The following is a 26,920-nucleotide window of genomic DNA, read 5'->3' as shown; positions in this document are numbered from 1 at the left end:
CTGTCCGTCCCTCCTTTTATGTCCATCAAGATTTGCTTTACATATTTAGGTGCTCCTCTGTTGGGTGCATAAATATTTACAAGGATTATATCCTCTTGTTGGATTAAATTTAATCTTCTTAACTATAATGGTCTGACTTCCCACTTGCGTCATATACCAAAATTTTATGAATGCATAGATCTATTTCTGGACTTTTTATTCTGTGCTTTTGTTCAGTTATGAATGTGTGTATACATCTTTAAATTAAATATTTTTATCTTTGAATTTTAGACACACACATATATATGCATCTAGATTTTGAAATACTTTGTGTGTCTTCTTTCTACTAGGTTTTGGACATAGTAAAAACAAGTATTCGCACAATTCTTCCACGCATCTGGAAGGGAACTGATGTCGATGAACTACATTTGTATCGGATTTTTAACCGGGTTTTTAATCGTTTACTATGGAGTCATGGCCAAGGACTGTGGAACTGTTTCTGTGATTCAGGGTAAGTTCTAAGTTATCTTTTATTATTGTCATTTAAAATATTTTACTGTTAATTATAGAGGGAGCTCAATAAAAAATTTGAATTTCTCTCTTAAAATATGAATTTTTACTACATGTAATTTTTAGTACTCAACTATAATTTATAGCAGTTAAATTGATTTAGATGAGATGATTAATATGAACACAACACCACCTAACTAATTTGAATTCAGGGAAGAAAGGTGGTTTTAATTAATGAAAAATCTCAGTATCCATAAGGTTCTTCTACTGTTGCTTCTTTGTAGCAGACTTCCAAAATCATGGCTGTCCTCCTGCTCTTCTCCTGAATTTCAGTCCTGTCAAAGTTGTTGTGACTCATTATCATTTTAGCTTTAAGACACTTAAAACCAAACATTCCATACCTCCCTTTTATTTGGAAGCCACTTCCCTTTTGGACTTCCCTTAATCCCATTGTACAGGTTTAATATCTTAGGGACATCTACATTTCCCTTCTCCTTTACCGTTTGTATTCAGTCATCTGCTAAATCCTGTTAGTTTTGCTGTCACATTCCCACTGTGGCTATTCTAGATTGTTTTTCATTAGTCTTAACAATTACAAAGTACTCACTACTAGGTTATATAGTTTTGGAGATACAAAGTTGAATCTAACATCTTGTCCCCAAGAAACTTTTAAAAAAACGGTAATAGCTAACACTGTACAACTTACTGTGTGCCAGGCATTGTTCTAAACACTTTACATGTATTAAGTGATTGAATCTTCACAATATGACTTTGAAGCAGGTTTTCTGATTATCTCTATTTTGTAGACAAGGAAACTGAGGCATAGTTAGGTGCTAAGGAGCTAGTACACTAGGATTTAAACTCAGGGAGATTGGCCCCAAAGTTCATTGGTTGGCAGATGAACCAATAATCTCGACTTTCTCTAATAGACAAAATAAGATATATACAAAAGTAATGATTATAAAAGAGACAAAGTATTATAGCATTTCAGAGAGGGGGAGCCTTTTTGATAGAAGGTGGAATTAATTAGATTTGTAGGTATTTTTGCCTCCAATTTTTTATTTCCTTTATCCATCCTACTCTGTGTCATTCCCTAAAATCTGTAGTGATTTCCCTAATTTATCATTAAAGTCTAGATTTCTTATCTAGAAGTACAAGACTCTCTGATATACTGGTTATTTCTCATTTCTCCAGGCTTCTCTTTCATTACTCTCCTACTTGAACTCTGTTCCAGAAAAACAAATTCATTATTTTTCAAATATCTTAAAAATGTGTCCTTTCTTTAAGCTGTCGATGTCATTGAGTATCTGATTGGGCTGCTTTTTACAACTCTATTCTTCCAATCCCCTTTGCATTATTTAAACCCTATGTAAAGACTCAGACTACATACTTCTTTTTAAAACCTTAACTAATGTAGTTTGAAGTGATCTCTGAATGTCCTCCACTGACATATTCTAGTCATCTAGTACTGAATAATTTATAGCATTTGCAGACTTGTCCTCACCACCATAGTTATTCTTAGCTGCAATTCACCAACTTGGAGAACTCACAAGGTGCTCTGGGTTGTAATGAAATCTGAGAATAATTGTGGCTATAAAATATTTCTACGGAGACTTAAGTGAAACATTTGAACTGTACTCCGTGGCCCCTTAGTTGATGTTGAAGTTCTCTCAGTGTGAATTCATAATTGGAATTTTTGTTTGTTGAAACATTGTTTGGAATGCTATATATGAATCCCAGCTACTGTCCACCATGGAAGGGAGTGAGACAGTCTGCTACTGAGATGGAGCTGATGGTTTTGAGTCCATGAGCTAATCTCCAGTGCCAGACCCTAAAGATGCTCATAAAGTGGTGGTTCTTTGCTGTTAGAACTTATTTTCCTTCAACTATTTTGGTAATACACTCTAACTTAATTCAGAATTCTTTCCTCTTGTTCCTGGCACAATACTCCTCCCAGTTTTCTCTGCTGGCACATGTTACTGCTAGTAATGACAATGAGACTGACATTTGGTGAAGGCTTAATATTTTTACATATTAAATATTTTTATAATCACCATGACAATATTTTGAGTAATCTAGTAATTATTATTCTCATTGTACAGATAAGGAAATTGAAGCATGAAGATAGTATATAACTTGCCCAAGTTCTCATAGTAACCAGGTGAGCCTGGATTTAAATCCAAGTTGTCTGAGTCAAGAGCTCAAGATCTTAACTCTGTGCTTCATTAAGTTCCCTCAAAGTAGCAACACTATCAGTGGTTGCTAAGCTTGCTTTATTGAAAGTCCATAGCATTAGCTAAATCCCCAGCCCCCTGTACCAGGGCAGGTAGAGTGGGAGTAGCTTTGAATCCATTTCTTTAAAAACTTGGTGGTTTGCAGAGGTGGGTTTAATACCAGATTTTATTTTGCAGCTTTACACACGAGGTCCTTAGGCTTCCTCAATTTCATGAAGCCAGGTGGTGGTGTGTGTGTTTGATTCTCAGTTTGGACCCAGAATAGTTCTACTTATCTTTAGATCATATCTATTCAAATGTATACTCTTGAACTTTGGCCTAATAGCCTAGTAGTCATGGTAAAACTGTACTCTTAGTTCAATTCTAAAGGAAAGATTTTAATAAACATGCACCTATCTTTCACAGTTAGGTGTAAAATCTTGGAAAAATACAATCCAATAACTCTGGGCCAACTTGATTACTGCCTCTACCTGTTATCGCCCCAATAATAAAACTATAAATGAACTATTCTCTGTCCACATCCAGAAATATCAAAGAATATGATAGATCTTTGTGGTAGATTTCTCTAGAATTGGCCTAAGGGTTTTACTGATGCATCAAATAGAAAACATCCTCACTCCTCTCTCGCTCTTCCCAGCTGCTGAAGTCCATGCTTAGTGGCCCTTTTATCACACGCAGCCTCCTGGAAGTGTTATATTGCCCCACATTCTGCATGTGTTCTCTCCAAAGGAATAACTCTTGGAATTGTCCACTGTGTTTTACTGGAATAGCGGAAGTCTAAGTTTTCTTGGGACTCAAACAAGGCCTGAGAGCTTAGGAAGGGTGGCCAAGGCAAGTAGCATTTCAGCTGAAATTTGCAGAAAGTGGAAGACTAGGAATTTGCTCGGTAAAGCAAAGAGGAGGGTACAGGGGCTAGTATGGGAGAAGGAATGCTTTGTTTGGAAAAGCCCCCCTCCTCTCAAAACCCTGACATGTAAACCCCAGAGAAGAGAATCTGGTTAGCCCTTTAGCCAAAGGCACTTTCCTGTGGGAGTTTCTCATGTAAAAGCTTTTCTTTTAGAACCTTTGGGCAGGAGGAAATTTTAAGGAATATTTTAAGGAAGTCTGCTTCTAGGCTGAATTATATGCCTACTTGAAAATGTACATACAACATGCAGCCTATTTAGAATGATGTAAATCTTCATTTTGATGTGTTGTTGTTAGTACTTTTCAGCTCTTTCTGTTGCTTATGATCCTCTTGGCATAGTCCAGATTTTTGTAACCCTCCCTTTTCCCTTCTTGTACTTAACTTTGGGCCACTCATCCGTCCATTAGGACTTCTACCAGAGAAGGAGAAATAAATGAGTTTCACTTTTTAGATAACTACTTTATTAAATAGTTTGATGAGAAAGGACATGAAAATCATTGCATGACTGGATTATATGAAGCTCTTCAAGTCTCTGAATCTGTTCATAACTCCCCTTTCTTGGGGTAGTCAGTATTCTGTATCTTATTGGTATATTACTAACAAAAGTCATTTAAAGTCACTTTATTTCATATTTTTCTGAGGATTTGGGTGTGCCAGAAAGAACTTTTTTAACCATTTCGTTTTTGAACTCATGGATTTTGGTTCTCCCATTTCCTTGGAACTTAGAATCAGAAAGCAGGCAGATAAAACCATGCTTTCTTTGATAAAGGCAGTGGTATTTTTAATTATTTCTACATCCTTTACTTTCTTAAAAGTTTTGTATTGGCATTGAAAGTTAAGATACTGGCATTAGAGGAGCAATTCCCATTTCCTCCGCTATGCCAGGTGGTGGGTGGGAGGTGAGGCCTCAGTTTGAAGGATAGGTTTCCTTTGTGCAGAGTGGGTACCAGTAGTCTAGCACCAAATGAAGCAAGTCCCGTTCATTCTCTTTTTTCTTTATGAGGGTTCTCGCGTGCTGACACTTAAATATAGAGAATAGAGTGGATTGTGGTCTTTGGCCTGTGATGGTGGACGCACCCACCAAGAATAGGTAAAGGACCTTGATTCATATGTTTATTTTAAATATTCAAGGAAGAATGAGAGAATGAGAAGCCAAAGCTGCTCATATTATAACTCACATATTATTCTGGGTGTTACATCAGATTAGAATGTTATAAAAGAAGCTCCTTTATCTTTCTTCTATTTTATTTGTTCTTAACTTACCTGTATACTCCAATCCAAGAAAAGAAAAATTACCATGATGTGAGTCACCGGATAGTGGATCTAATTGAATGGCTCCAAAGGATCAAAATATAAATATATTCAAATGGAGAGGGGATGTTGGTGAGGGAGGTTCACTTTTGTAGAAATACCTAGAATCCCAATGGAGAGAAAAGTGCTAGGCAGACTGTAAGAACACAGGATACTTTCTCTGTGTGTTTATGTTTATGTGAAATTTTTATTTCTCTGGGCTCAGATGTGTAGGGCTTGCTAGACTGACTTATTCATTATAAACATATTCCCTAATTAACTGATGTTTTCCAATATTTTCCTCTATCAAATTAGGTAAATTGGATATATACACACATATATAAATATATAAATATATATGTATAACATATCATATCTAGCATTCCTTATATTTAGTAATGAATTAAATTTTAGTTTTAGAGTTAATTTTATTAGCTTATTCTTAGTATATTATTGTTGAGCCCTGAACATCTCAAAACATGGAAGCAAATTTATTCCTTTTAATCTACTCATTTGAATCTTATGCCTTTTAAGAAAACCTGTCATTCACCGATGACATGCTGTCTTTTTGAGGCCATGTTTCTCCTGAAAAAAATAAACAGTAGCCTTTGTAATTAAAAATTCCTTTCTTCATTTCTAAAGCATTTTTAAAAATTCCAAAGATATCGAATATCCACAGGGGATTGAAAATGGAGTCTTTGAATTTCCCATCGGGAAGTATATTCCTTCAGAAAAATATTTTCCTTAATATTTTTTTTCTTTTGATAATCTCCTCTCTTCTCTCTCTGAGGATTAAGTGAATTGTTGTATGTAAAATGAGACTTGAACCATTACCCAGTCTCAAACCAAACTTTGCCCTTGAGGCTTGAAAAGAGTTTCATTTGCACTAAGGAAATAAGTTCTCTCTCTCCCCCTTTCTCTCCCTCGCTCTCTCCCCCCTCCCTCTGGTGGTGGTGGTGGGGGTGATGGGATTATGAGTGATGAGGCATATCTTGATTTGGGCCATGACAGTAAACTTAGGAATTATAAGTACACACACACACACACACACACACACACACACACACACACTTCAGGAACGTGAGCAAGCACTCACCACCGCCTGCTTCGGTGTAAGCCGAGCGAGCTAAAGGAGAGAGGACCCTGCCTTTGGGACTGCAGTGAGGCAGTGCTTGTTGGGATAACATTGCTTCTAGCGTACAAAACCTGTGCTCTAGGAAGATCGTGGACATAATTACATCCGAAAGTGTTATGAAAGGTATGGTCATAATTGAGGGATCAGCCTAAATTCTTCTGGTGCGAAGAGGTCACAAATATCTTTTTAATTCTTCTTGTGGGATTATTAATAATGTAAAGGTAAATATAGCTCCCTGGGAAAATCTAAATTCCTGGAATACCTAACTTCTGAGAAATCAGCTTAGTATTTTACGAACACTTTAGTGCAGAGTAACTCCGTTTTTTTAGGTGGTATTGGAAGACCATCCTTTTACTTACCCACAGTTGGCAGCAGTGAAGTCTTTAAAGACAAATAGTCTATGGATTCTGTCATTTTTCAGTATCAAGATTAATTTCCAAATATGTATTTATTTTATACCTTTCAGCTGTCTGTAGTCACTTCAAATGTGTGAGTTGCTATTGTTCCTTATTGCTTCGTTGCTAGGTAAGTGATACAGCTGGTTGCCATTTTTAACAGCGTCGTGAGGTCATGTCTGTTTCCATGCCAACAGATCCTCTTGGGAGAGTGTTTTCAGTAAAAGCCCGGAGGTGACTCCTTTGCAGCTCCAGTGTTGCCAGCGCCTGGTGGAACTGTGTAAACAGTGCCTGCTAGTGGTTTACAAATACGCAAACGACTCAAGAGGATCACTCTCAGGCATTGGTACCGATTGGGGTAATTCCAGGTACTTGTTTATGTTCCCCAGACTCTGTTTTATACAATGCGGTTTAATGCCAAATGCAGTTTGAAATTGAAAGTCTTTTTGTTTATATGGCTACTGAAAATTCATACATGTTGTTGTCTACAAAATACTTTTAATTTGCACAATCTATACCAGGACCAAACATACCTGGAGGGGATAAAAATAAGCTACATGTAAATGAGATTATTTGGTGTAAGTATTTTTGCTTTCAAAAGCCAAGAAAGAACAATTAAGAATGCTAATAAACTTAACTTATTTCCCCTGATAGAAATACTTCAACATTTATCCTTAAGCCTAACGGTTGAGAAGATACCTTTAGTTTAATTTTTATTGTTCAGTATGCCTCTATTACTCCCTTCGTCACCAAACAAATCAGTAGGAGATGGATTTTGTTAAGTTCTATTTAAAACCTGAATTTTTGTGTTATCCAGTTAAAGTAGGTAATTTCTAAAAGCATAAAAATAATATTGTCATTAAGTTGCAAAAATATACAGAGTAAACAAGAAATATATTTTAGCACCTCAAGACAATCATGGTTCCCATTAGAATAAAAGATGAGTAGGTGACTTTACTTTTAGTGTATGTAAGTTGTAGTCTCCTCAGTATGAGAGTAAACCATGACTTTGAAAAACTAAGTGATCTTGAGAGGATGACAGGATTCAACTAACAGTTGAATAGACAGTGAGGAATAGCATGACCAACTTCTGTTTATTGTATCAATTTAAAGGTATAGTGACATGAAAAAGTGATCAATGTAATTTCAATAGAATAAGATCATTTCAAAAAGTATAGATAAATCAGTTGATAAAATTCCATATGCATTCATGCTTTTTAAAAATGCTTTAGCAAGCTAGAAGCAGAAGATAAATTCCTTAATCTAATGAAGGATAAGTACAAAACCTACAACAAACGTACCTAGTGGTGAAATGTTGAATGCTTTCCATTTGAGATGAGAAACGAGCCAAGATTTTCTGTTATTACTACTTCTACTTAGCATTGTACTGGAGGTCCTAGATGATTCAGTAAGGCAAGCAAAAGAAAAGAAATAAAAGGCATTAGATTTGGGAGAAAGAACTAAAACTCATTACTAGCGTATACAACTGTGTTCATAGAAATTGAAATAAGTTCTACAAATAAATTATTAAGTAAGTTTAACAATTTTGATAAAATCAAAGTCAAATAAGTTATATATTTTCTATATCAACATCAATATCAACAGCAAGAATATGAAATTTTAGCTATAATATAATTTTTCAGCCGCATCAAAAAATAGCTAACTTAGGAATAAATGTAACAAAAATGTGTAACAAAAATATATGTGCAGGAAAATGTAAAAAATGGAAAGATATACCTTATTCATCATCAGGATCAATATTATCAGTATGTCAATTCTTAAATGGTTTTGTACATCTATAAATTCAATGTAATCTTAATATAAATGTCAACAAAATTTTTTTTGGGAGGAACAGTATTTGACCAAAGCTTGTTCTAACATTTACATAAAAAAGCAAAGTACCAAGAATAGATAAGACACTGTTGAAAGAGAACGATAAAATGATAAGATTTATTAACTACTATGTACTCAGACTTATAATAGAGCTAAAGTAATTTAAGACATTGTAATATTGCCCAAAGGATAGACAAATAGACCAATAAACCATCCAGAAAGGCCATAAATAGACCCAGGCATATATAGAGACTTGATTTATGACTGAAAGGACAAGAAAGTTTGTTTTAAGCAAATGGTTCTGGGACAATTGGGTTTCTAAATAATAATAAAAAAAGAAACTACTCACATTATATACAAGTATCATTTCCAATGAATTGACTATACAAATGTGAAAGGCAAAACTAGGTTTCAGGAGAAAATATAGGGGGATATTTTCATCTCTTTGCAGTATGCAAATATTATAAAAAAATAGAACCAAAAGTGTATTTCATAAATGAAAAGATGAATTTTAATATAAAATTAAGAACATATGTTCCTCAGAAGTCCTTGAGAGGGAGAAAAAGCAAGCCATACAATGGAAGAAGGTACTTGCAATTCATATAACCTATTAAAGATTTTGACACAGATTGTATAAGAACTCCTACAAATTTCTAAGCAAAAGAACCCAAAACACTCCATAAAAACATGGAGAAGATACTGGAAGAGGCTGTTTACAAAAAACTCAAAAAAATAAAAAAGGACCAATAAACATTTGAAAGTGTTTAAGCGAATAATCAGGGAAATGCAAAACCACAAAAATGCTGCATAGCCAGAGTTAATGAGAACATAGAGTAATGGGAACTCTTTTACACTGCTGGTGATAGTGAAAATTCGTACCTTTTAATAACAGTTTGACATTACAGAATAAAATCTACCTTTTTCCCAGGTATTCTATTATGAGTAATTCTAAGCAGAGATGTCTGAATATGTGCACCAAGACCATTAGAATGCTCGTAGTAACATTTGCTTATAATAGCTAAAATTCTGAAGCAACCAAATATTTATTCGTGGAAGAATGGGCACATTTTTGTAGTATTCACACAGCGGAATGTAATACACATGGAAAATGAACAAACTGCATGTACATATAGCAACATGGATGAGTCTCGAACAGAAAATTGAGCAAAAGAAGCCAGACCCAAAGGAGTACATGCCTTGTCCCATTTATTTAAAATAAAAAACAGGGACAACTAAATTGTGTTTCTGGAATGTGTACTTAGGTAAAAAAGGAAGTAATTGCCATAAGAGCCTGGGGAGTGTGTAACTTTATGAGAAGGGGAGTGTTGTAATACAGGGCTCTGGGGTGTTAGGAATGTTCAATTATTTAACATGGGTAGCAGTTATATAGGTAATCATTTAATAATGTTAATTGAACTGGTCATTTGAGTTTTATTCACTTTGTGAATGTGTGCTATACAATGAAAAAGTTTTAAAAATCAAGTTAAATACATGGTACCATTATAACCTCAGGCTGAGATAGCTTAATACATCTGTGTCACAACAGGGATAGTCTTGCTAGTGAGGCTGATGTTCACAATGCATAAATAATATTTCATTGGCTCCATACTCTGTGAGCCAGGCATGGCAGAAACTATTGTACTCTTTTCACAGATGAGAAATATGAGGCCAGATTGGTTAAATGGCTTATCCAAATACACATTGCTAGCATATGGCAGAGGTGGGACTTGAAACTAGGGTTCCACCCCACGAAAATTAAAAGTTAATACTACAGGACAATGCATACCCACTAATGAACAAAGTAAACTGATCAGCTGCCTCCTGCGTGCCCCCTACTGGGGATCGAGCCACACCGGTGTGACTCAGTGGTTGAGGGTTGACCTGTGAACCTGGAGGTCACCATTCAATTCCTAGTCAGGGCACATGCCCGGGTTGCGGGCTTGATCCTCAGTAGGGTTCATGCAGGAGGCAGCTGATCAGTGACTCTCTCATCATTATTGTTTCTATCTCTCTCTTCCTCTTTCTGAAATCAATAGTAAAAAAAAAAGACCTAGAGACATTGAAGCATGCAACTGACTGACACATTTCAGAGGGAAAGAGGGGGCAGTGGGGGAAGAGATTAACCAAATAACTTTTATATGCATAACCCATGGACACAGACAATAGTGCGGTGAAAGCCTGGGGTCAGGGCGGGAGTGGAGTGGAGTAAGGGAAAAGGGGACATCTGTAATACTTTCAACAATAAAGAAAAATTAATTAAATAAATAAGGATAGCTATTATAAAAATACAAAATAGTAAGTGTTGGTGAGGATATTGAGAAGTTAGAACCCTTGTGCGTTGCTGGTTCTTAATGGTGTGGCAGCTATGGAAAATAATTAATCATTCCTCAAAAAATTAACTGTAGAATTACCACATGCTCCAGCAATTCCACTCTTAGGTATATACCCCAGAGAACTGAAAACAAGGACTTAAACAGATGTTCGTAACATTATTCACAATAGCTAAAAGGTGAAACAAGCCAAGTGTCCATCAACAGATGAATGGATAAATAAAATGTAGTAGATACATGCAGTGGGATATTATTCAGCCTATATAAAAAAGAATGGAATTCTGATACAAGTACAATGAGGATGAACCTTGAAAGCATGCTAAGTGAAATAAACCAGAAAAGACCGAATATAGTCTGATGCTACCTACATGAGGCATGTAGAACAGACAGATTCATAGACACAGAAAGTAGAGGTTGTGAGGACCAGGAAGGAGGAGGAAATGGGGATTTAGTGTTTAATGGGTACAGTTTCTTTCTGGGTTCATGAAAAAGTTCTGGAACTAGATATTGGTGATGGTTTCACAACCGTAGTGGATGTACTTAATGCACTGAATTGTATACTTAGGTAGTAAAAATAGTAAGTTTCATGTTACGTATATTTTACCATGTTAAAAAATTTTGACAAAAATCACAGTACAAGTATTGTGATGAACTTTATTTACCTTGTGTTCCCCAAACCAGGAAGCTGAGTTTATTTTGGGGGTATCATGGATCCTGGACCAGGAAAATCTCAGAAGGGTGGTGTAGCTTAAATATTCAAGGCCACTTCCTTACCAGTCTTGAAATGCTCCATCTTCTTGCCCTGACCTGGCAGCTCAGTTGATTAGAGCATCAGCCCCATATGCCAAGGTTTGATCTCCGGTCAGGGTACTTACAAGAAGCAACCAATAAATGCATGAATAGGTGGAACAGCAAATCAATGTTTTTCCTTCTCTTCCTTCCTCTTTCTTTCTAAAATCCATAAAATTTAAAAAAAGAAGAAATGCTTTGTGTTCTAGAGATTGTCTATGGTCAGCAATAAGTTGGTACATGACAGACTAACCAATTCTACATCAAGCAAGAATTAGATAAATGCACATTTTATGTCTATATGCTGGATTTGTGAAGATGTGCAGACTAAGCCTCAGAGATGAGGTAGGGTATGTATGTGAAGCAAATGGAGTAGTCAGGTCTTTCTCCTTGGTATGAATTAGCTGCAAGTTAGCTATTTTTGTACATCAAGAGTAAACTAGAATAAAAATAAAGCTGTAAACTTTGCACATTTTTGCTGCTTTAATACAGACTCTTTAAATATAATCTATAAATCCACTTCCTAGAGATATTCTTTCTGTTAAAAAAAATCAAATTTATTATTTAACTTCATTGCAAAGAATATTTAAAAAATAATCTTTGATGTTCAGCTAGTGTGGGATCTCCCAAGAGAGATTAATGGAGATACTAAGGCAGATAATCCACCGAGTTTCCCTGTATTGCTTTAAAATATCCCACAGCGTTTGTTTTAGGGAAGCAAAGAGTTTCTTCCAATGTGATTTCTTCTGCTTTTTTGAGTTAATACTGAACTTCTTTTTTCTTAAAAAGGTTCATTTGAGCTTTTCTTTTTGCTTCTATTAAAAAGTGTAGGTTTGTGGATGCATAATATTTTTCTACTTTCTAGGTCATATTTCATATTGCTGAAAAAATGAGCATAATCATAGTATCCATTGGTTTTAAAATTGGAATTCATACAGAAAAATGACAACATAGCTGCTAGGAGCATTGATTCTGGAGCTAGACCACATGGGGCTATGTTTTAGTCCTGGCTCTTCCACTTACCAGCTTATGTGACTGTGGGCAAGTCATTTGACCCCTGCATGCTGTAGTGTGTTATCTATAAAATAGAGCCTATAATAGTATCTACCACGTTGGATTGTAATGAGAACTGGATAATATTGTAAAGCAAATAGAATAGTACTGGGCACATAGAAAACACTATATTAAATAGTGTTAAATAAAACAGTATAAGTTAGCTTTAGCCCAGACTTTGTGTTTTTATTTTTCATCTGTGAAATGGAGAGATCTTTAACTCAAAAGGGTATGTGAATGTTATTGTAATGTCAGTAGTAACTATTACTTGCAAATTCTTCAAAAGAAAGTTGGTAGAAGTTACTATTTACTATGATAATATTCAGTGTAATCAGAATGCATTTTCAATAGAAGGTAAAATAACTCAACTACTACATATAGTAGATTTTGATTAAACATCTTTTTTCTTTTTTTTTTTTTTTTACCTTTGCCCTAGATAGAAAGGGTACCTTTTTCATGACAGAAGATATCAGATTAATCATTGTGACTCCACTAGTTCTTGACATAATAATTAATCCATATAAATTACTCAAGTGATATTAAGAAAATAATTTGTATAATCTGTGATGTGAGAATCCAATTGTTTCATTATTCATCACCCATTGTGCAATTTTGATTTAATTTGGTTTGTTTTATATTATTTTACTGCTCTATTAACTTAATGATTGGAGCAATTATTTATAGTTTGTGACATTAGGTAATAGATTTAGGGGATATTAGGTAATTCATGATAAAATGATGTCTATGAACATTATGGAGAATTCTCTCATTTTAACTTAATGCTGTATACAGTTTATAATGAATATATATTCTTGTACAAAATTCATATCACACAACTATACATGTGATTTTCCATTGGTATACAGGTATAGTGATTATCAACATTATTTAAAGTAGAATAGGTAGCTGATAGTACCCTTAGCCCTCAATTTCTTCACATATCTATGTAAGTATATACTGCTGCTAGAAGGTTTTAGTGGCAAGTGAAGAAAATAAAAAAAAAATAAATGATTTATGCTCTACCATTGTTTATTTTCCCAAGACCACTGCTAAATACAAATCTTCTATGGCTACTTCTGCTCTTAGAAATTCCTCATCGATGCCTTTGTCCTGACTTTACAGCGTGTCCTTCTCATCCTCACCAGGACTTACAGTTCTAATAGTGATGTTTATTTGCATTTGCTCATGTGGGTTTCCTAGATCCTTTCTCTCTAGACATATAGATTGGACCGACCTAATGCTAATCAAAGTTTCTCCAGAGGAAAACAGATTAAACAGGTGCACACTCTTATTTGCAATTCCTAATCCCAAATCTCTGAAACTAAAAAAAAAAGTAACCTATTTATTGGCAAATCTGACCTGAATTGACATGAAATTATTTATAGTCTTTATCTGATTTATAGTGAATATTTACATGTTTTACTGCAGAATATTGTTTACAGGATGCTGCCCCAAAGCCCTGATGGAGATGTTATACAGGGTGGGGAAAAAGTAACTTTATAGTTGAAGTATGTGAAACACAATTTATTCTTGTATTAATATTTATTATTGTAATATTTTCTATATGAACAACTGTAAGCCTACTTTTGCCCTACCCTGTATATAGCATATACATTGTGTTGTCCTAAAATTCTGCAAAACTCATGTATTGTGAAATACATTTGGCTGCAGAGGTTGCATGTGACCTGTAATGGTGATATTCTGTAATATAAGCACTGTGTGGTTAAGAATATAAGATTTCTAATCTAGTTATGAATGTCAGTCTTCTTCTTTTAGATTACCTATAGTCATAATACATCAAAGAAATATGATTCAATTATAATTAATGGTTCCAACATCCTTGAAACAAACAAGTATGAGTTATATGGCTAGCTAAATTCTCATATCACGTGTTTTAAGACATATTTGACTGGCTCCACACATCATTTACAAATATTAATTCCAAATTAACATGAGCCACATAAATAATTTTTTAGCATATGAGTACAATGGCTCTTTATGGGATGTCTTGGAATAGTAAGATCACTTGTTGCTTCTATATTCAACCTTTTGGGTGAGGCTTTATGACCGTCTCCCTCCTTCCCCTCTTCAGTCTGGGAGAAGAAATCTTTTTATGTGGATTGCATAGTTTTTATAGTATAATTTCTCATGTAGGATATATAAATTATGAGCCACACAACACTTTAATGAGAGATGTTAATACTAATTTGCTTGTAAAAGTCTAATTTTTAACTATTATTTTTAGGTATTTACTACCAGGATGTACACAGTTCTTCATGAGATCACCAACCTACAACTTGAAATACAGTTCACCTGGAATGACTGGCTCCAATGTTTTGTTTACATCCCGATATGGCCATTTGTGAAATAGAAGGGAAGATTGCCATGGGTTATGCATAATAGCAATTCATTTCCCCCCTAATTTAAACATGCAAAGAAAGCAACATTAAGTGCTGTTTTATGTACATATATGTGAAATATATACACACATGCACTCAAATAACATGTATATTTATTATAATATATGAAAGAAGAATTAGCAGAAAACTTGATTATAAGACTTAACCTTTCTGGAAATGTAATAAACCATGTTAATATTGTTTACACAAATATGTGACTGTCTAGAATTTGCTAGGTTTATAATTAACACCTTCCTACTAGAAATGTTATTTTTGCTGCAGAGTATATGAAACAGAACTGATCTTGAAGATCCCATTACAGTGTTAAATTATTTTCTAGATAACACATCTTTTGACTTGAAAAGCATTAATAGTATAATACCTTATTCTCTTATGTATATAGTAGTCATATAAAATGAAGAAAAATTAGAAGCCTGGTGTTGCTTTGATCATAGGATTAAGTATAAAATGGGTTTATCATTATTATAGCACACTGTAAAATACAATAAAAATCCCAACCTGATTCTTCAACATTTTTATTTCTCTATATGGAAATTTAGCTACTTACGATAATGTATATTTTCAGTAAGGATTTAGTGAGATCCTATTCTGACCTAAAATGGAAGACAATCCAGTGGGTTAAAAATAAACAAAACATAAACCAGCTTTTATTTTTACTTTTCATCGAGGGGGGTCACATAAAGGAACAGAAAATGATGGGAAGACAGAATCTCCTCATATGATTTTTGTATCTCCTACCACTCATTTTTATTTGGAAAGTGTATCTCCAATAGGTGTATGTGGTCAAACACAATTTTTTCTGTTCTTCAGAAGTAGAAGAGCTGACCTTTCAAACTCATTTCAGTTTTACAGGATAATGTGTCACACGTATTTTATAAGTCTTTCAATATTGAGACCAATTTACATTGCAGAGTCTAATACAGTTTCACATTGCACCATAGAAAATAATCTAAAGTACTGCAAATAGAAGGTTCTGATTACTAGATATTATTAGTTATGATGTGCTGTTAAGAATTTTTAAAAATCAAAATAAAGTATGAAGTTTCTTCTTGTTCAGAGTTATTATGCATAAGTTTCATAGCAGTTTTCTTCCATTTCTTACTTAGAGTTTCAAAAACAATGAGTGAGCTTTCAGTTTTCCATGAAAATATAAACACTATTATTGGTGTGGAAATCCTTCAGAATTTCAGTATTCACCTTTTAGAAGTTTAAACTTCTCCCCAAAGTTTTATTTTCTCACAGATGCTAATTATTTGCAAAATTCAAGAATGTCTTACCTCCTCTTATCCTAAAAGCTTCTTCCAGTAAATCAAGAAATGGCCCAAAGCAGAAGAACTGAGAGAGGCAAACTAACCTGGTTTAATTCACAAACTGGATAATTGGCAGCCCCAAGTTGTAAGTTAGATATTCTTCGCTTTTAAAGCCATATTCTGAGACTGTGTTAGACTAAACTAGGCGATTCCCTGAATTATTGCTAGCTACCTGCTTGTTTACAAATGCCTAACATCCATATTCCAGTAGACACTTTTTCTTGCAAGATGCATCCCAAAGAAGAATTTATTGTCTTTGTGGAAAAAGAGAATAAGGGTGTCAGGGTGAAGGAAATTTCAGTGTAACTGTGAGCATTTATGACTCCATTTTGTGAATTCTTAAACATGTATTATAGATTTCTCAGAATAAATAATGTAAAAATGGGAATGGGGGTATTACAAAATTATTATAAGAATGATCAGTAAGTAGGCCTTTTCAAGGGATATTTTTAGTCATTTTTCTTTCAAATTCACGATTTGTCCATGAATGAGACACAATTTCAAGTGTCTAGTATATGATATCAACACAGTTTGTTGACCGCTCATTTGCATTAGTTTAAATAAAAATGTTTATTTAATTTGCTAGGACGAGTGCTTTGAAACTTCTGTCCTTAGTTGTACGAGAGTGAAATTTTTATTTAAGACAAAGAAGAATGTCCAACATGGGAATGCACCCTGTCCCCCAGGAAACACACACACACACACACACACACACACACACACACACAATTTTAAAAACGAAGAGTAAATTTAAATACTGTGTCTGAAACTACCCAAGTAATTGATGAACAGATTTCATTTCTCTAGCCACTTAAGTCTACCTTTTTTGAGCAGTAGAATTTCATTGCCCACATTTCCTATTTATACTGATCTAGTTTGATATGATGAAGTTGTGAATAAAGCCATACACTCATTATTTATATATTACCTGGTATGCTGTGGGCTATGGTTGCTATATTGCTTATTTCTTAATGAGAAACTAAGAGAAGAGGCGATAATAAACTTTGGAAGTCTCTAGAGGCCATAGAAATGTTTTAGAGGTATAACATATTCCTTAGTTTTTATTATAATTTTTAACTGATGGGGTTAAAACATATCAGTATAAGTGATAAGTATGAGTCTGACTCTCCCTTTCTCTTTCTCTCTCTCTCTCTCTTTCTCTCTGTCCCCTAGGAGAGAAAATAACTTTATCTGAAAAATCCAGAAGCTATTCAATTTTACCACGAGTTTCTAATAGGGAATTTGGTTTACTTATGATGAAAGCATATTTTCATTCTGTTATTAAGAAAATATCTCTGATCATTCTGTAAATCTAAGATTGGAATGCTTCTCAGAAATGTATATGATTGAAATAATTTCCAGAATTGTATAAAAAGCACCCCTTTTAAAAAATCATCTATGAACACAGTTTGATATGCAGATTAGTTTTCATTTGAATAATCCAGCATTATAGATTAGTAGTTCTTTGTAATCTATTGGAGGAAATACTGTGATTCTTATTATGATTGTTTTTACTAGCAACAAATTTTATTTTACTAGCATTTATTTATGTTGTGTGTATACGAATGAAGTTATAATAGAATTAAATATGGAAATGGCCACAATAACCTTTGCTTAGAACATAGTTGAATATCCCTGGTTATCTATAAGATGCAAAGATCTATACATATTTTTCTAGGTCTAAGTACACAAAAAGTTTCAACTAATTCCTCTTCCCTAGAATTAAAATGAATCAAACTCAAACAAAAAAACAAAAACCCCACAGCTAGATGAGAGTGGGTTCTAGAAATCAAGATAAAGATTTCATCCTAATTCTTTTTAATTTAGAAAGTTTATGATTATAGAATTTTATTGTCTAACTGGAAATTTCAGATGTTTTCATATAAATTAATCTAAATGCTTTCTTTATTCTGTCAAAGCCATTTTGTTTAAAAATTCTCTTTAAGCCTGGACGGTGTGGCTCAGCAGTTGAGCGCCAACCTATGAACCAGGAGGTCATGGTTCGACTCCTGGTCAGGGAACATGCCAGGGTTTCAGGCTCAGGCCCCAGCAGGGGGCGTGCAGGAGGCAGCCCATCAGTGACTCACTCTCGCCCTCTCCCTTACTCTCTCTGACATCAATGAAAACATTTAAAAAAAAGTAGGCTCCCAAATAAAATAGTGAGGTTTAATTCTCTTTAAGTCTAAACATACACATTACTTGACCTTTTCAAAAGCAAAAAAAATTAATAGTTGCAAAAATGCTATTTCTAGTTTTCTGTAAAGCACTGATTCATTCTTAAATGTATATTCTTTAAAAAATTATAGCAGATACCTCAAGGAGAATGACAAAATACTTTTCTGTTCTCTAATGCTGATTTACATTTTGAGTCTTAGTTAACTTGATTATAAGGGTTAAACAATAAAAAGTGTAACTACAATTAATGTGTTTCTGTGCTTTGATAATTATTGAAAATTTGCTTTCCTCTTTAAATTGAGATATTAAATTTTTCAAGAACTGAATTTGTTATCTAAATATTTTGGGCTAATATTACTTATGAATAAATTAAACATTTAGAAATATACTTATGATCAAAATGTTATTCCTTACACTGCCCTTCCTTCCTTCCTACTTCGCTCCCTCCTTACTTCCTTTTTCTTCTTTTTAAAATTTAAGTTCTTTTTGAAGTTTTGACCTTTGCATGGATAAGGTCAAGAAAAGAGAAATCCTTATTTTTGCCTCAGCGACAATAAAAGATAATGTGTCATTGGATCTAGTTCAGTTTGCTGAGATTTTTAGGAATCAGGTTGAAGTCTCTTTGCTTTAAAAGCATTAATTGTGTGGATCTATGTAAACCAAGGTACATGGCTACAAATAACAGTCTTAAAACAAAAAATTGATGTATTAAGACTTATTTCACACTTTGAGATGGCTGCCTTTGTGTGTGTGTGTGTGTGTTTTTTGCCTTGCCATAAATGAGTACATGGTGTATTGAAGGAAAACTGTTCAGGTAACACATCCTGTGCTAACTGGGCTTAATTATCTAAGAATTGCTACATAAAGCTTTTGTTCTCCCCATCAACTAACTTGAAAACTGTTGGTAAAGTCAACAGACTAATATTTTCTAAATTAGTAAGAAAACCTACTTACTTCACAAAGGTAATCAGATAATGCTGATATTTTCTCTTCCTAAGGTTAACTACGAGAGTTCTTGGTCTTGATCTGGTCAGTTCATACAGGAACTACTGTACTTTCTACAGCATCGAATATTCATAGATTTGCTGAAGATTCTGGGTTTGAAGATTAACCTGAAAGGAATACATTTGCTATCATGAGTCATGACTCAAATTATCCTCATGTGCTTCACTACATGTATATGAATGCAAATGCCGCTACGGAAAATATGTTTGAAATGTCAACACTGTGCAATTAGTATGGCATTGTCATGCTTCAGCATGTGATATCTGTATGGCAAATTTATTTCAATTACTCAGATATGTTACTATAATAAAAAATGCTTAACATAAGAAAGCTACAATATGTCATCAAATGGTTATTTCTGTTTTACACACACAGTTTTTAGCAGTCAAGGGTTGGCTCTCAATTAAACATTCAGGGTGATGAAATATATTTTCAGTGCAATTTTCTTCTGCTGTACAGACAGCAATAGTACTATGGGGATAGCTTTACCTGCTATTAAAGTCAGGTCGAATAAACAAAATTGGTGTCAATTTCTTAGTTAGCTAGAAGGCACACTTCTCTAAAATTTAGAAATGTGACACTTTTATATCTTTCTAGCATCATCGACTACAACAGTATTACTAATCTGAATAGATTTATGTCAGCATCTCAGCTATGAAGTTCATTTTGGGGAGAATTTATAATTTTAATTTTGTTAAAACATCATACAAGAATCATATCCTAGTCTTATTGCCATTCTTACCATTGTTCTTTAAGATGCTTGTATATAAAGAAATTAAGATATTTTTCCATTAAAGAAAGTGCTTTGCCTAAAAATCCTATCATATGGTAGAAACTTGAATGCATATAATTTTAAGACTGTTACTATTTTTATAAAGTAAAAATATTGTATGAAAACTCAAAGTTGAATTTGTGATTTTCAGTGACAGGTAAAGGTGAAGCCAATGTGAGTAGTTTGGCATCTCCTTACTTTACTAATTAATTTGTAATTTAAAAAATATGTATAACATTTCATTCAGTTAAATGACTGAAAATCTTTATTAAATAAATTGTCCCAAAATAATGCAAGTGTTAGAAAACTTTATGTAGTGTCTTAAAATAAAATTGATAATTAGCTCTTTTGTAGAGATATAATGGTTCTTAAATTTGGAGAGAGTTATCTTTTTTTTAAATCCTCACCCGAGGATATTTTTTTCCATTGCTTTTCAGAAAGAGTGGAAAGGAGAGAGAGAGGGAGGGAGAAACATCGACTGGTTGCCTCCCACCCATTCCCCGACAAGGGCCAGGGATCGAGCCTGCAACCGAGGTACGTGCCCTTGGCTGGAATCGAACCAGGGACCCTTCAGTCCATGGGCCAACACTAACCACTGAGCCAAACCAGCTAGGGCAGGAGAGAGAGCTCTCTTAATGATGATTCTTGTATATGTAGAATATGGTGACGACAATGCCCATTCCCATGGTCAGGTAAACTTGGGAAACATTGGGTATATACTCAGGGCCTTGAGTATTCTAAGATGCGTAGGGTCTCCAGCAAGGGACTAGAATGTGCATGAGTTCTTAAACTGATTTCCCCTTTTATTGAAATGCATCTCCCAGGGCTAGTCTTTTATTGACCAAATTTTGGAAAACCAAGTTAAACCAATTCATTCACTAGTGAAGTGATAAAGGCATTTCTTCATTTATTTATACACCAGTGGTATAATTACGAACACTGACAAATCTAGTGCAAGAATTTACTTACACTTGTAACTTAAAAATTTGATCATTACCAGAGGACTGTTTGAACCAGGGTTTCAACAGGGAATAGCTTGACCCAGGAAGGAGCACCATAGATAAATAACCTTAATGGCACACATGAGTTACATGAGACATTTGCAACATAACTGTGATGTGCAAAGTAATGGAAAGTGCCTAAGAATGTGGTCAGAATGTGGTCCAAGCCCTTATGAAGAGATATTAATGATTTATTGGGTCTAACATGATAAAAGGCTGTCTTTAATGAAAGTCTAACGTCACCCATCAGCAGATGGTAAAAGCTTTGTATAGCACACAGTATATTTAGAAGCACTTGGCCATCTGAAAGTATCTTCTCATATAAACAAAAAAAGCCTGTTAATTTCTGACAAATTTCCTTGGGGCCAACACATTTCCTTCAAAGCTGGAATTTATTAGAAGTTTGTCATATTATTGATGAGAGACAAAACTTATTAAGTCAAACTTTTTTTTGATATCTAAATTCTTCGTAAGCAGTGTTAGACACTTTGGAAGTCTTAAGTTTCATCACACTGAGTTCTGTTTTGTCCCAGGTGAAATATTGCCAAATTAATTTTGCTCTTTAAAAAACGTAGTAATTACACTACTATTCAGTACATTTAGAGAGTCATTTACTGAATGGTACTATAGTGGCTTAAACTGAACTATTTCACATAGTTATCAAAAATACTGAAATTTTGGCTTAGAAAGCAGTATCTTTACTGTTGTACAGAAATGACACCATTTTGATAACTTTATAGCAAGGCAGCCGTCAATATTTTATGTAGTAATAGAAATGTGGTGAGAATAAGCGAATTCCATATCCTGTACTAAGAACAGGACATGCAAGTGGAGATAAGCCCTTTAAGTACTAAATTGGCAGTGTTGTGATATAAACTTTCAAGGATAATAAAACTATATAAATTTAGACAAGCTCTGTTCTATTATGCTGTTGCTGGTGTTAGAATAAGATAACTTCTAAAAGGTCAAGAAACATAATAGAATTTATTTTTTAAACCTGCAGTATGCTGTTAGCAGTAAAAACATGAATATATCTGCATGTTTGTAATATATCTGATTTAGGGGAAAATACATGACACAGCGCATGTGAAAAATTGAGAGTATATAAACCTTAATACAATCTACGAAAATACCATTTCAGCATATTACTTCAATTTCATTAAGATGATGAAAATGTGAATTCGGAAAATTACTTAGTCCTAAGGCTAAAAATAGGTAGATCATCAACACCTAATATCATTTTAGCTCAAATTGGTATTTGTTCAGTAAATGATCTACACCATAATGTGAAAAGTACAAAGAAGAACTCAAATTTGGGGAACAAATTGTAGGTGTTTTTTAAAAAAATAAACACATTTAGCTAATGCCATTACATTTAACTCTTCCCAAACTGAAGCTCTAGACTTGTTGCCATAAACACTTTCTACAAATACAGAATAAGGTACATTCCTCAGAAATTAGCTTGATTATGTATTTGAGTCTTAGGTCCCTCAGGCAATGATTTGTTATATTTGCTTTTTAATTTTTTTCCTGACCATTTCTAAGTTTCTGCATTAATCTCATTCAGTTCTACTTTTCCCAGCTTGTCACATTACTCTCTTAAAATACTAAATAATCATTGCTTATTTGATTGTTTTAACTAAAACATTGTGTTCTTATGATAAATTCATAGAAAGAGCAAAGGCAGATTCCACTTCTGCATTATTACTTACACTTTTGGACTAATATTTTATGTTTTTAGCACTTTTTCCGACAGTTATGGTGTCCTATTTCTCTGAGCAGCAGGTAATTAGCAGATTACAACTTCTCTAAATTCTATGGTTATTCAGAATCTCTTGTATACGTATGTCTGGTTAACCATGAGAAGCCTACTTGTGGACCTGAAATGTCCTGATATTGATCTTGCTTCTTCCTACACATGCTAGAAATTTCCATAGCAGTTTGTAGATCTGACCTTGGTACTAAATTATTGTACGGGGATTAGAGATTTCTAAAAGACTCTGTGGTACATAATACCTTGCCAAGGCGCTGGGAGAATAAAACGAAGCTTCTTACAAAGATTGAGTCTCTATTATTTTCCTTAGTTTATTACCTTCATCTACTTTACTGTTTACTTTTCTTATATAATAGAAAATACATTGGAACAAGAAGCAGAAGATGTGGATTCCAATCCTAGTTCTGCTATGAACTACTTGGGAGGGACAGGTCTTTGTTTCCCAAAAATAAATACCAACTTTGTCTAAATGAGAGGTTTGTTGTGAGGAAATTAGGAATCTTTAGTCTCTGTAGTGAAGTATTGTAATTCCCTCATATCTAAAATATTTCACCAATCATCAGAAGACACTACTTTGTGATTCTAAGTCTGGTGGGCATCACTGGGTTTCAGGTTCTGTAAGAATGGGACTAAGGAAACTTGTTACAGATGTTCAGCTGTTTTAATAAAAACCTTCTGTGTACCCACTAAAGTCAGTCTGAAGATCACTAAGTTAAAATTTATTCACACAGCCAGAAATTTTAGATAAAAATCAAACAACACTCTTAGATCTTGTTATCCCTAATAAAGATGGTGGTTATAAGAATGGCCTCAGATGCCAGATGACCTGGGTTTCAATCCCTGGACCTCGGGGGAAAATGATTCTGAGTCTCGGTTTCCTGTAGTGTTTAATGGAATTAATTGGGATAGCCTATGTGAAGTTCTGAGCCTGGCAAGTACCTCCCAATAAATGTTTATTCTTATTTTACTTCCACACCATGCCTTTCTCTACCATCCCCAGAGAAACACAACTCTGTCGATACATTTTAGGGTTGAGCACCCCCAGCGCCAATATGGTATTCTGGGGGCATGCTCCAGGTTCTCCCATCACACGTTTTCTGGCCTTGCTATCGATCTCATTCCTTCTGTAATGTCATTTCTAGACAAAGGGACATTGCAGTGGTTGGATCCCCAAAAAGTTGTTCTAACCATCGAAATCTCTGAATGGACATTGAATAGAAAGGACAATTGAGCCATTTGCAAGGACTAGTGTTTTAGTTAGTTGTTCTTAGGAAATGCCAAGTATAAACATCAGGGAATTACCATGCACGTGCCTTTTCTGAAACATGGTGTAGAGAAAAATTCTAATATATGTAATCTTTTAATTGGTTACTCCTCGGTAGGTCTTGATGAATATTATTAGCACCACAAACAATACTAGCCTGCCAAGCACTGCTAAATTGTGCTCTGAGGTATAAAAAGCTCATATTCTAGGCAGGGAGATACGTAAACACTGCTAGGTAATACTACTGCAGACAAGTGGTACAATGGAGTATCCTGTGTAACATGAGTGTCCTGTGTAGAAAAACTGGGGAGAGTGTATAAGAGAGCAGTTGAGTTGGATCTTGATATGTGAGCAAGAGTCCCACAGCAAAAAAAGAGGATCCCGGACCCAGGGATATCAGAGGTGAGAGGGCTTGACCCAAAGAAGACTGAAGCTCGGCATGGTTCAACATGGGTTTGGGTGTTGAGTAGATGTAGAGTTTAGGTAGGGTTGAATTAGCAAATCCTTAGATGCCATGCTTAAGAGTTTGGATTTTACCCTTTATGCAGTAGAATCAATGAACATTTTTAATATCAGGTAGCGAGGAGGTGGGGTCTGCATTTTATAGTTTGCTGTGTGGCTTTATGGAAGAGGGAGGAAGACTGGGCTTGGGAGTGGTTAGTGGCCATAAAGTAGCTAAGACATGTTGACTGGGGTGCTGGCAGGTCAGGATGAGGGCCTAAATTTAAGTGGAGTGAAGATCCAGATTCAAGAGACATATCTGAGGCAGAATCCTGCAGACTTTTTGACCTGTTTTGTGTGAGGAATGGAGGAGATAATTTGAGATTGTTTAAAATTTTTTTTCATTGTCATGAAAAATTTTATTTAGTATAAAAATGATTGTGTTTTTTGTCAAGCCTGCTTTCCTTGGCCATGGCCTATAATTTCATGTTGACAGACACTTACTGGGTACTGGCTGTGTGTTAAGAACTATACTAGATACCAGAGAAACAAATTATTAATAAAATAATATCCTCACTTTTCACGAGCTCAAATTCTAGTACAGGATGTCATCTAAACAAATAATTATAATGAAATATATTAAAGATCTATAACAGAGGTGTATGTAAGTAATTCTACAAACTGTTCTATTACCATTAGCATGGAATACCTCTATGTAATGTGAGGGCCTACCTCTGCAATGGCCCTTACAGCATCAGCTATAATGGATAATTTGCTTGACAGAAAGCAGAATTGCGTGCCTAATATTGTAGACTATAAATAGGAGCATAGAATAGACAGAGGCAAAAACAGCTCAAGATAAGTGTTCTCTTCAGAAAGAACTCTTGGATTTTCATTTAATCAAATAATGAGAGGTGTGCAATGGAGTTGCTAAGAGCCTGGACTCAAGAGGTAACTGTTGGGGTCTGAATCCCAGTTCCACCACTTCCTAGTGGCCTGACCTTGAATAAATTCCTTACCACCTTTTTCTCATTTTCCTCATCTGTAAAGTGGAGATAATAATGATAGTAGTGATAAGATGGCTATGAAGATTGATTTGTGCATTTCTGAAGCCATCAGTGAGATGAAGTCTCATTTTCGTTCCCTATAATAGAGAAACTTCAAAATCATTGTCAGGTTTTTATTTTATTAAATACTTTTTTGACTTAACACTGTTTTTAAAATGTTATTTTTATTATATGGTTTTGCAATAGATTCTGATTATATGTTGCATTTAAAAGTGACTCTCATATAATTTCAACTTAAAGACTTATAACACTGAAAATTGCATTCTCATTGATTGCTCTTTGTAGGGTGATAATTCTTTCTGTTACTGATATGATGATCTTCCTGGCCTGTCAATAATATTAGAAACAATCTTACACCGCCAGCTATCTTTCTATTCTGAGGTTTTAATGATTTGAAGAGGCAGCTTTTGCTGCTTTAATGATTTTATCTTCTCTAACATCTATTCATGTAAAATATGCTTCTGTTATTAGTTTTCATTATGAGGAAATACATGGAAAGATTAATTTAACAGGTTCTTTTTCTGCCCTTGATGTCTCGCACTGTTTATCAATTGCTCAGCTGTGTTGTCACTGTTAGTGACATTATTGGAGCTATTTAACTGAACTATATCACTCAACTAGTCTCTTTCCATTATTTATATGTGATCATTAATTGATTAATATTATATTCTTTACAATAAAACAGTCACCTTGAGATAGAACATCTTCACTTGGTCCTGGCTGGGGGCATCTGCAGAACTGGAATAACAATCAATAGAGCTTTCCCTTGGTGGCCCTCCCCGCGCAGTGAGCTGAGCCGCCCTGTGCAAACGCCAGCTGCCAGCCCGGGCCTTACGAGTTCGTTTCAGCCCTTTGACATATGTGAGCGCCAGAAGACTGTGACACTTTAGGAGTTAAGTTTTCATGTCTTCTAGATGGGAGGTCCTGCTCTGAGGTTTTAAGCATCATAACGATTGTTTTTTGAACCTATTTCTCTAAACTGATGGGTAAGTCTTCCAAGGAAAAGGAAGACTCAGAAAAGTCCCTGAGTCTTGGTTTCCAAAGGTGAGTGTAACCCAATGAATACTCGAGGGGCTTGAGCAATGAACATCCTTTTCAAATCTTTCTCAGATCTTTTCTTATATCTTTTATGTCTTCATTCATGCCATTAACCATCACTTTATTCAGTCTCATATTTAAAATACAGGCATACAAAATATCTTTTTATTTTGGTTGGGTGTGGTATTCTGATGTTAA

At 34.6% G+C, this 26,920-nt stretch overlaps 1 protein-coding gene across 1 annotated transcript in view; it reads left to right on the top strand.

Annotated features, from left to right (window-relative positions):
* The window catches only part of TTLL7 (tubulin tyrosine ligase like 7), a 118,152-nt gene extending 100,227 nt beyond the window's left edge, over positions 1–17,925 (top strand). The window contains exons 19-21 of the mRNA XM_081145123.1: positions 330–490; positions 6,648–6,818; positions 14,701–17,925. Of these exons, the coding sequence (XP_081001249.1) occupies positions 330–490; positions 6,648–6,818; positions 14,701–14,821 (453 nt within the window). The 3' untranslated portion in view covers positions 14,822–17,925. The remainder of the gene's footprint in view (positions 1–329; positions 491–6,647; positions 6,819–14,700) is intronic.
* The last annotated feature ends 8,995 nt before the right edge of the window (positions 17,926–26,920 follow it).

The sequence above is a fragment of the Miniopterus schreibersii genome (genome assembly GCF_964146895.1).
Source record: "Miniopterus schreibersii genome assembly, chromosome: 8".
Lineage (NCBI taxonomy): Eukaryota > Metazoa > Chordata > Mammalia > Chiroptera > Miniopteridae > Miniopterus > Miniopterus schreibersii.
This window is presented reverse-complemented; position numbering and strand designations above follow the sequence as displayed.